Raw genomic sequence first — 12,442 nt, forward strand, 5'->3', positions numbered from 1 at the left:
AATGTTAACGTCGAGTCTCATAGGGAAGTCAAGGAATTGGCCTTTTGATAGACTGCAATGGAAAATGCTACACCGACAAAAGAGTGGCTCTTAATTGATGATGGTTCCCAAACTGAGGCTCGGTAAATGCTCGACTAACCGGGGCTACGGGTAAATAATGTATATATTATGTTTCCTAGTTAGAAGTGTAAATAGAAAAAAGTTTCAAATCAAAACAATGGTACTTCACTAGCACTACCCACTGCCCATTAGACCATAGGCGTGTGTTCATGTAGTACCCGTATATACAGGGTATTAGTGACATCGTAACGAAAACTTTAAATGTTTCAGACCATTATTATCAAGTAAAATTTTCCATCGCAAAAGTATGAAACTTAAAATAATTTAAAAAATAAAATAAATCTTCCATGAATTTTCCGACAGGAAATTCCACTTGATATCAACTCAGAATCATGGTCTGAATCATCCCCCTCAGTATTCGTTGCCATGTCATTAACACTCTGTATTAAGTTGAAGACAGAGATGTGGTGTAAAAGATGATATAGTGACTAGGATTGAGAAGGGAATGTTAGGTTGGTTTGGACACGTAGAGCGGATGAAGGATAATAGAATTGCAAAAGCGGTATATAAAGCGAAAGTTGATGGTAGGGCTGGCAGAGGAAGACCGCGAAGGACTTACGATGACCAAATTGGAGATGTCCTTAGAAAAGGTTCAATACGATCTACTCTGAACCGGCGTGCGTGTATGAAGCGATTGATGAATGTGGAGGAAGCAAGAGAAGTGTCAGGATCGAAGCAAATGGAATTCTATAGTCTCTGCTTACCCCGGTGGGTAATAGGCGTGAGTTTATGTATGTATGTATTAAGTTGAAGTGAACAACACAGCTACAGTTAGCTCATAAATTTGGAACTTGAGCTACGAAAGGCCGTCAATTTATAGCCTCAGGGTATTGCAGCCGGCAGCGAGCAATCTGTGCAGTATGTACAGTTATTATTTGGCAAGTGTATCTACTTGACTCTTATATACTGTGCCTTTATTAAATTGCTTTCCCTTGTGGCTCTGCCCACCCCATTAAGGTTTTTTTTTTCAAATTCAAATAACTTTATTTTCAGATAATATGTAAATAATATGTCCATAACAGCCTCCGTGGTCTAGTGGTTAGAGCGTTAGGCTCACGATCTGGAGGTCCGGGTTCGATTCCCGATGGGGACATTGTCGAAATCACTTTGTGAGACTGTCCTTTGTTTGGTAAGAACTTTTTAGTAAGAGCTTGAATCACCTGATTGTCCGAAAAAGTAAGATGATTCCGTGCTTCGGAGGGCACGTTAAACCGTTGGTCCCGGCTATTAGCCGTAAAAACACCTCCACCAACCCGCAGTGGAGCAGCGTGGTGGAGTATGCTCCATACCCCCTCCGGTTGATTGAGGGGAGGCCTGTGCCCAGCAGTGGGACGTATATAGGCAGTTTATGTTTATGTCCATAATTAAAACACATAATAACGGGTTCTTACCGCGTTTAAATCAGGGATATGAGACTCCCGACTCTCATGGCACTTGCAACAGTGTAGAAATATCGGGCAGTGTATAAATAACCGCGTAAACTTAAAACAATATGTCCATACTATGGACTCCATAGTAAAATAATAAAAAACAAAAAATCATAAAATAATTGGGCTTGAATTTATGTATGTATACATCATCATCATCACCAGCCCATTAATGTCCCCACTGCTGGGGCACGGGCCTTCCCTATGGATGGATAGGGAGATCGGGCCTTAAACCACCACGCGGGCCCAGTGCGGATTGGTGGTTATTAACGACTGCTAATGCAGCCGGGACCAACGGCTTAATGTGCCTTCCGAAGCACGGAGGAGCTCGAGATGAAAACTTTTTTTTTTTGTGGTCACCCATCCTATGACCGGCCTTTGCGAAAGTTGCTTAACTTCAACAATCGCAGACCGAGCGCGTTTACCGCTGCGCCACCGAGCTCCTCTCGAGCTGTATGTATACATAATGTTACAAAAATATTCACACTTTATAAAAAACCCTTCTCTCTTTGAATTCAGTTACGTGACGTGTCAATTTGTTTATTTTATCCTGTACGTGACAGAATCTGCAGTGCAGTGGCTTTGCCCCTAATATCCCTCATACGTTAGCCGGGGTACATTAGAAGATGCGATAAAGGCTGGAGGCGCGGCTGCTTTTATTAGCAACTAGTTGTTACCTGTGACTTCGTTCGCGTAAAACCCTACTATGAAAAATAGTTTTAATACTATAAACCTACTATTTACCGACTACTTACTGTTTTACTTCTATAGAGAAGTTTCATATAAATTTGCCACCCGTTTTTATCCCCTTAGGAGTTGAATTTCGAAAAATTGCGTGTGTGTGTGTGTGTGTGTGTGTGTGTGTGTGTTGTGTGAGTGCGTGCGTGCGTGCGTGCCCCCATGCAAGATTTGAGACTCCTAGCACTTATAGTTTCTGAGATTTCGTGATGAATGAGTCAGTCTGTCAGTGACATACACACATACATAAACTCACGCTTATTTCCCATCGGGGTAAGCAGCCAGTCCGCGGGGTCAGTCAGAGACCTTCCGCTTTAATCTACCAATAAAATCGTATTGCCGTGGGAAATAGGCGTGACTTTATGTATGTATGTAAAACAGTTTTGCCTCTGTCGTGCGTGAAATCTAAAAAGCAATTTTGCTATTTGACTTTGGTTAACATTGCCCACTTACTTTTGAATGCGCAAATTGGGTCGTGTACCAAGATCAAGATAAATTATGAAATTTTGATTACTAAATAAAGACAGATCTAATGCTAACGAAAAATATTTTCTCTTTTTTTTAACTTATTTATGAATTTCAATCAAGAAAAATGTAAATGTAATGTATGTGTAGTCCTACATTTTATCACGTTTTTCTATGACGTCACTGTGTGCTTTTTCATACAAATTCCATAGTAGTTTCATGTTTTGACGTTTAGTAAAAAGTAACTGATTTGACTAGTTGGAAACTAGCCTATTGCAATATCGCTTCTACTGACTGATGAATTCCTTCGATGCGGAGAATGTGAATCTGAAAGGACATTCATTAAAGCTGTACAAGCCTTTGTGCGCTAGTAACCCAAAATTTCCTGCCAAATCGCGTTGTGGACTCTTGGAATAAGCTCCCAGAAACAATAATTAGTGCACCATCAGTGAACTCCTTTAAACACAGACTAGACATTTACCACATGAACATTGATAATAGAAAATAACAATCTTAAAAACAAGTGCAGTGAAGTACACGCATCAGCTCTGAGCTGCTAGTGTACATAAACAAACATAATAATAATAATGTATTACAACATTAAACCATATCTCCATTGTTCCAGGTGGACGGCAGCCTGTTCTTGGCACACATCGGCGTGGATGACGCGGGTCTCTACGAGTGCAGCGTGGAGAACGAGACGGCATACGTGGATAGAGTCAACCTGACAGTCAGAAGTGAGTACTGTAACGATGTTGCGTGTAAGGATTTAGGCTGCCCGCCCGCGTCAGACAATCGGCGACCGACTTTTTGTAAGAGAAAAATAGAACGTACTGCTCGCAATAGTGCAACGCCCATGTCCTACAAAAGGAGATCATCGGATTTCGGCCCAGAAGTCAAAGTGCCGGCCAAAAAATAATTTTACTATATTCCGTTAGATTTTATCCGCCTGAGTATTTATTACTATGGCACCAAAGCTGTAGGGTCAATATCTTCGGTTTTGTTCGAATTAAAAGAACTGTATTTTTCATACATTTTTGGTGAAAATGTAAAGTGCCGGCCAATTAACAAAAATGGTATATATCCTTAGAACTTATCCGTCTGAGCATTTATTACTATGGCACCAAAGCTGTAGCGTCAATATTTTCGGTTTTATTCGAATTAAAAAAAAACTTGTATTTTTCATACATTTTGGTGATAATGTGAAGTGCCGGCCAAGAAACAATATTGGTATATCCCGTTAAAACTTATCCATTTGACCATTTATTATTATGGCACCAAACGTCTACGACCATTATTTTGGCTTTTATTGGACTTTACGTTTTAGTTTCTATGTGAAAAGTGCCGGTCAGCAAAAACACATGTCAAAACTATCGAGAAGATACCTGTAAACATTGTTCACTATGACAATAAATGTGTATGACCATTAGTTTGGCTGTTGTTGGATTTTTAAAACCTCGATTTTTTATTTATTTTGTTATAAAATAAAATATGACAGGCGCGTTATTTAAAGGATCGTCAGAATGTTTATTACTATGACATTAAACGTCTATAACCACTATTTTGAACTCAATTAGATTTCTCCAAAATCTGGAGTTTTCATAGATCTGGAGTTTTCACTTTGGCGAAAAAAGTTTTATCTGGCGATAATGCAAGTAAAGGCGTAATATCGTGGTCGTCATTGGACACATTTTTATAAATCAAAAATAGGTTTTCGTTTGACCACTATCTCACCTGATGGTGATACACGCTTTAGAAGCTTATTTTTTTTTTAAGAAATGTGAGGTACTGTGCTATATCGGCCGAGTAGCACCAGGACATTGTGATCGGCATACAAGCAAAGTATAACTGCCCGACTCCTGTCTTCCTTAACCCTTTATAGGGCATAAGCAAAATCAGTATGACGGTTGTAACCACCTCACAAGGTTTACCTTAAGGCCTACATTTCTTATAAGCTTCTATTGATAGTCGACCTTATGATTAAAATGAGTAGTCCCTAAACGAGCGCAAGCAACAAAAGAAACCACCAAAGTGAAGTTGGCCACGTGTCCATACTACAGTGCGAAAAAAAGGTGGTTACATTTGTATCTACCGTCTCATAAGCGTTTACGACACCGGACAGGTGAGTGTTTCTCGTAATTAATTACAATTCTTTTTGGTAAAATGCATTTTTTACTAGTTTTTATGTTAATCAGTAAATACTACAATTATCTAGCTTCAATTTCCTATATAAATCTTAGTCTAGACTTGTGTCTGTGAAGTAAAAAAACAATTTCAATTTCAGAAGTAGCTAGAAACGATATTTAGGTTAGAATTTGAACAAGTGCAGAAATTCGATTTTCATTTTTTTTTATTTAAGTAATTAGTGTTATTACTGTCAACTTTTGCAGAATTAAATAATCACTTTTTAAAATTAAACACTTACTTTATTTAGATTTTTATGGACAAAGATGATATTTGATGCCTAAGTAAAGGTATGGAGGCCAGTGAGGTTTGTGCAATAAGTGAAATTTAAATATTTTTTTATATTGTGGTTTTTTCGCTTGTTTTAGATGCGTATACCAGTGTTAGATTTAAAAAAACTGCCCTACGAGGATTACATCGATATATCAAAAATAAATTCTGATGTTGGTGGAGACTCAGACACTGATGATGTTTTGCCACTCAATATTCTTTCGAGAAAATTGGCAACTGCTAACAATGTTTTGGGCACGTCTCCACTTAATTTGCCGGCTGCAGCTCCAATCGTTAGTGGTGACTCCGGGATACCGATATCACCAGGTTTATCACCACCACCGATGCCACCAATACTACCGAGCCGATGAAGAGGACGTGTTCGCACTAGAGGTGGCATTCAAAGAAAAACGCGAGGGCGATAGCTTTTTCGAGCACGAGGTTCTGTAAGACCACCTGGAAATGTTGGAAGAGGAGTCATGGCAGATTGTGCTGTTCTACCAACTGATGATGATGTGGATACTATCATGCATATCAGTGGGGATTTAGACTGCTAATTTGAGACTGTTGTCAAATGTTGAAATAGTATTTTATTGTGTTTATTCCATTGTGATTTCTAAGAGTTAAACTTTTGATTAAGACTTTTATTTATCAACGTGTAATATTAGATTTTGAAAGTCTTTAGTACATTTATAGGATTGTTCCTAAACATTGTGACTCCTAAGAGTTTAGACTGTTGAATTTTTATGATTATAAAAAAATAAAGTTACTGAAGGTATTTTGAAGAGTTTTATGTTTTTTGTTTTTATTTTTAATACCTAGGTATGCCTTTTTGATTAATATTAAAGTTATACTATTTTGATCACTTCCAAGTTTTATTATAAAAATTATTCCCTAAACGGTCATGGTTACATATGAAACCACCAATTTTTTTCCCTAAACGGGCATGGCTACATACGTAACCTCCCCCTACAGCCTAATCTAAATAAATAAATTTAAAAATATCGGACTATTTCCAATCCTTAGGGACCCCATAACCCATGCCGACACAAAAAAATCAAATTCTTCAAAAAAAATTCTCTGACCTATAAAGGGTTAACAGCTTCTTCAGACGTCATGCCAAAATACGAGTTTCGTCACTAGAAGGCAAGCTTATCTTTGGAGGGTGGTAACCATCTACGATCAAGATGAATCAATACCATAATTCTAATAAACTTAGGCCGTAACGTTGAGTCGAATGCAAAAACTACAGCCAACGTCGTATCTAAAATCAGATAGTATTAATATAGCTGTTCACCTAACAACACACAAAACAATAACACAAAGTATTTATCTGACTATTAACTAGTTATTGGGAAAGCTCTGCTTGTTGTCATTGTTAAAATGTATATAAAAAAAGTTTTTTTAAAAAGTCCAATAAACGCCAAAGTCTACATTTGGTAATATAGTAAAAAAAAATACGTTTCAAGTCGTTTACCAAAAGATTTGACTTATTTTGTTTCGCTAGCTAACATTTTCCCATTTGAACCAAAACGGAAAGAGAGACGAATAAAAGTCATAATAATGGTCAAAAATGTTTCGCGCCAGATTATTAAATGTTCTAAAGGTCCTTTGTAATCCGCCGTACCGCAATTTTTGCCCAAAGCACATTATTTTTAAACAAAATAAATAAGAAATCAAGATTTTTAAAATAAACTAAAAGCCAAACTAATGATTGTACACGTTTGGTGCTATAGAAAAAAATGTTAATAGGCATCTACTCGATACTCTCTACATGGTATTTTTGCTGGTCGGCACTTTTCACATTTGAACTAAACCGTAAATTCCAATAAAAGTCAAAATAATGGTCATAGATGTTTGGTGTCATATTAAAAAATATTGAGTCGCAACTATTAGACAGATTCGACGTATTTTTTTTGATTGCCGGCATTTTAACATATTAACCAAAACGGAAAGTCCAATAAAAGTCAAAATAATGGTCATAGAAGTTTGGCGCCATACTAATAAATGTTCTAACTGTCCTTTGTAATACGCCTGTATCCCTTTTTTTCCCAACGGACATAATATTTTTTTTTACAAAATGTATGAAAAATCGTGATTTTCAAAAGCCAAACTAATGGTTATACACGTTTGGTGTCATAGTAAAAAATGTTCAGAGCAATCTACTCGAAAGGTTCGACACATTTTTTTTCTCTGGCCGGCACTTTCAAATTTGGGCCGGCCAAAGTATGGAGAGCCGATGATCTCCTTTGGTCAGAAATGAAATCGGTGTATCCCAACCGATCCGCGATCCGATTATCGGTGAAAAATGGAACGTTCGAAAACGAGTCTGTCACAAAATCGGGCATAAGAATCGGAGTAAAAATCGGCCCGATTATCTGTCTTACAAAAAGTCGGACGTGAGCGGGCGCCCTAAAAAGAAGTATAGTCAGGGTTCCTTGGCAAATATCGGCGTGGATGACGCGGGTCTCTACGAGTGCAACGTGGAGAACGAGACGACATACGTAGATAGTCAACTTGACAGTCGGAAATGAGTACTGTAGCGATGTTGCGTGTAAGGATGTACAGGGAGAATAGGAGTCAGGGTTGCCAACCCTAGATTTTTTTCCTCGCCCATAAACAAATGAAAATCGCGAATTTCGGCTTTGAATTTCCATTATAACCGCATAGAACTCGTATATCAAATAGACGAGTTTATGTATGTATGTATTTACGATGTGATTATTACGTGTGTGATTATTTTACCTGGTTTTCACTATAAGGCAACGATATCCTTTAGGATACATCTTATAAGATGTATGGAGCCTGGGTGTAATAAACAGGGTCATCATTTATATCCAAAAGTAAAGATATAAGATGCATGTGTCTGTTATCCATGAAATTAGAAGGTTAAACGAAGGCAATTTTTACGTCCCTATATTTTTTTTGGGAACGTAGCCTGGAAAGTCTCTTATTAACCCGTGATCTCATGAAACTAGAAACCTAATCCAAATTTAGCTGAAATAGTGTTCTGGCTTCAAAAGCGAGCGGATACAACCTGTTTGTTCAATAGCCTAGAAAATTACGTGAACTGGAAATATCAACAAACTTCACAAGCTTCAAACAGACCGAAGATAAATGAACCATATAAATGACTTGCCAAGTCATGCACTCTATTAATTCTAGTTTTCGCCAGTATAGGGAACTTAGCCAAGTTGCAAACGATTACGAAAAACGATAGTGTAATCGAATAAAATGTATTGGATTGATATAATTTATTTTATTTAAGGAAAGCCAACAGTTATAAAATACAGAAAGTAGACAACAAACATAACAGTTGAAAACTAATTACAGGTTTCCACTGATAACTCTTAAACTAGTTAATATGATTTAATTTAAGTTGATATGAGAAGAGAGAAAATAAAAAGAAGATTAGGTGTCAAAAAACCTCTGACTGAGTAATCTCCTCGCCGCTGCAAAACCGGTGTTAAACAAATCAAGATCGACTTCATTCTAAAAAAACCACTCTTAAATGCTTTACCTTACTAACTTTAGTTATTATTATCTTAATACCCCTATAGTAAAACAATTAAAACTTGTATTTGGTTATCTTGCGACTGCTATCTGGCTAGAACCGACTCGCTGAACTGAACCAGATATTTCGTTATAACTGGCAAACTTCGGTTCCACTAAATGTGCTGAAACGTCGCCTGCTGAATGCAACGTTTATGCCTCGTTCACTCGTTCAAATTGGCGAAACAGTTCACTGGGTCGCACCGCTATCAACCGAGCTGGGGAGGTTTTTATTACACGTTCACTTATTTTGAATGCTTAACGAATGACCAGTGGACTTGAAACCCTGAAATGTACCCTTAGGATTTAAAAAGTTCAAATACCTATTTATACTTTTGTATTACCTATTTACAATAATAATTTATAATAGATTAATATTTATATGCTTATATGGTTTTATGATGAATAAATTCAAGTAAAACCTACTACTTACTTTTATTTCACATTCACATTTACTTTCTTCTTTTTTTATGTTTTAACATTACAAGTACTCGGTGCGTATCATCAATTCACCATGTTTTATCAAGTGTCTCAAGTTTCATCTGTCGAGTGTACTGTCTCGCCGGTTTCCTCGGCACGTGTGAACAAGGCATAACTGTCAAAGAGCAAAGTTGAGCTTCGCATGAAATTGTTAATTAAGCGTATAGTCCCAGTAGCTGAGATGTTTATAGAAGTCGTTTTGGTTTGCTTTCATTTGAGGAGAGTAATGAAGTTATAATACGTCGAATATTAATTTGTTTTCGAATTTAAAACTTGAAATACACTGTGAAATATAATCTGTGCGGCGTCGCGTCGTCGTAGCAAAAATGTATTTGCATTGCACATACCGAACTCGCGAAAGAAAATGAACGAATGAAGGTGCGGGTTCAAGTCCCGTCGGAGTCAGATTTTTTTTTCGATTTAAGTTTTCTCTTTGTGAGTTTCCCTAAGCACGGGTAAGTCCGGTAAGTGCCATAAAACCAACCATGGTATACATTATAATATAGTGTTACCATTTTTAAAGCGAAAAAATGAATTATGAATTATAAAAACAAAAATAAAATAAAACGTATGATTTTCAATACATTTTTATAAACGTGTGAATTCCTCCACTGGTCTTCTTCTATCGTGTGGGTTGTGAGGTGGATTACCAACCTCATCAACCCTGGTGTCAGGGTTACTATTGAGCCGCCAGAGGCCCCTGACATGGCTCATGTAACGACTACGTACTTACATCAGTAGGTAGTAACCGGGACCAACGGCTTAACGTGGTTTCCGAACCACGGATCATCTTACTTTCGGACAATCCGGTGATCAGTCTGTAATGTTCTACCCAAACTAGGGATCACAAAGTGATTTTTGTGATATGTTCCCACCGAATCCAGCACAGGCCTAAACCAACGAATCGAATCGATTGTCGAATTTGTTTTCGAAATCATGTTTGGATCATAAATCATTATCACGTGCTCAGCGGTGAAGGAAAACATCGTGAGGAAACCCATCGCGAGAAATGCATTTTCGGGTGATCGCGAGAAATGCAGTTTCGGACCTGTATCGGGCTGGTTTTCCCTTCGCGGATTGGAAGGACACACAGGCAGTCGCTTCTGTAAAAAACCGGACCTGTCAAATCTTCAGGTTATGTAATGCTAGGGAGATGATGATGTATGTATCGAGTAATAAATGTTGATACTTCGTTAATCGTTGTTCAGTGTAGGTCAGTGCTCATGAAAACAACAATGAAGCCGTGATTTTATGCAGATTTAAATGAACCCGTGATTGCGACCCTTTGTGTTTTAAAATAAACATACATTTCGTGATATTCTCTTTGAAATGGTCACCGACGTGATTTTTTAATACTTAACTGTGTTATCGAAAACGAGCCAGTTCAGGTAAAAAGAAAACATATCGACCTTGTTTTTTGCAATGCAAGGTCTGAGGTTTTGCCTGCGGATTTTCTGCTGGACTAAATACTAGATTGGACAACATTAATTCAAAGTCTAATGGCCTCCGTGGCCAGTGGTTGAGCGTTGTGCACACGATCCGGAGGTCCCGGGTTCGAATCCCGGTGGGGACCATTACAGGCTGATCCCCTGATTGTCCAAAAAGTAAGACGATCCGTGCTTTGGAAGGCACGTTAAGCCGTTGGTCCCGGTTACTACTTATTGATGTAAGTAAGTAGTCGTTACATGAGCCATATCATGAGCCTTTGGCGGCTCAATAATAGCCCTGACACCAGGGTGGATGAGGTTGGTAATCCACCTCACAACCCACACGATAGAAGAAGTCTAAAAGTCGAATTGCACTGGAGTTCTGTGATGAATATGAATGTAGAATACCACTAGTGCCATATAATAAAGAATAATACGACGTAGAGAACGGTAACTCTCCGCCCCCCACCAATTCGTATCGGGCGCCGAGCTGGATTTACCTCACCCTCTCTGAGTTTTACTTTAGTCTAAATGACAGTACGCCGCGACTGAAAACGCGCACGCATTGTCTGTTTCTCTTGCACTTATGCATAAAGAATGAGGAAAGAAGTATGCTAGGAGTAAAGAGAACACAATGTTGTTTTTTATTATTTTGTTAATGTTGTTAAATTAAATTTAAATTCAAGAAACATGCCAGGCAAGTCGTATAAGTTAATTAAGGGTTCCGGCTGTAGCGTTCACAAAAAATTATATCGCTGAATATAAATCATCCCCGGTATTCGGCGTATCTTCCCGGAAAAATCCCACGTAAACATCATCAAAAAGCACAACGTTTTGTTCTCATGAAACATGGCCATATTTACACATCACTGAAAGACAAAGGCGCTTTATGTTACAAAAGACATAAAGGGGTAGGATATTGTACTAAGCAATATAATTGTTATCTTTCTGGATATATAAAAGGATAAACTGATTGATCTTCTTATCGTTCTTCTGATGTCAGGGTTACTATTGAGCCGCCAAAGGCCCCTGACATGGCTCATGTAACGACTACTTACTAACATCAGTAAGTAGTAACCGGGACCAACGGCTTAACGTGCCGAAGCACAGGTCATCTTACTTCCGGACAATCAGGTGATCAGCCTGTAATGTCCTAACCAACTAAGGATCATAAAGTGATTTTTGTGATATGCCCCACCGGGATTCGTACCCGGGACCTCCGGATCGTGAGCCCAAGCTCAACCACTGGCCACGGAGGCCGTTAAAACTGGTTGATAAACAGTATAGACGATCGCGAAATGCGCTAAGAAAAGATTTTTGTAAAACATAACAGAAGCTCACAACTATATCCTAATTGGGGTAGTCAGAGATACCTACATTCACCTCATGACGAACCGGGTATGGAGCATACTCCATCACGCTGCTCCACTGCGGGTTAGTCATCTATGACGCACGCACAAGTGACGTAACACAAAACTTTCCCGCCATTAATCTTAGCCAAGTGCTTTCCTGAAGCCTGAAAAAAAAACTATATTTTGTTAAGAGTCGATTGCGGAGAAGATTCCAAGCAGGTATTAGAATACCTGCTGCCTGCAATCGACTCTTAACAAAATATAGTTTTTTTTTTAATGCACCTACAGTGTGCTTCATTAAGTCAATGACCTTAGAACCCTATCTTGATTAGAAAAGAAAACCATTAATTTACACATTTATGACACTTTCCATTGTTCTTATTTCTAATTGACTTTAGACACGTAACGTTTCTCCTTCGTAATGTAG

The 12,442-nt window shown here is 38.2% G+C and overlaps 2 protein-coding genes across 4 annotated transcripts in view; one reads left to right on the top strand and one right to left on the bottom strand.

The window, feature by feature from the left end:
- LOC126372177 (uncharacterized) overlaps nucleotides 1-12,442 on the bottom strand; it is a 319,771-nt gene that overhangs the window by 243,627 nt on the left and 63,702 nt on the right. The gene's annotated exons all lie outside the window — the stretch shown is intronic.
- LOC126372174 (uncharacterized) overlaps nucleotides 1-12,442 on the top strand; it is a 97,066-nt gene that overhangs the window by 49,589 nt on the left and 35,035 nt on the right. The window contains exon 3 of the mRNA XM_050017822.1: nucleotides 3,376-3,487. Within this exon, the coding sequence (XP_049873779.1) occupies nucleotides 3,376-3,487 (112 nt within the window). The remainder of the gene's footprint in view (nucleotides 1-3,375; nucleotides 3,488-12,442) is intronic.

The sequence above is a fragment of the Pectinophora gossypiella genome, chromosome 13, assembly GCF_024362695.1.
Source record: "Pectinophora gossypiella chromosome 13, ilPecGoss1.1, whole genome shotgun sequence".
Taxonomy (NCBI): Eukaryota; Metazoa; Arthropoda; class Insecta; order Lepidoptera; family Gelechiidae; genus Pectinophora; species Pectinophora gossypiella.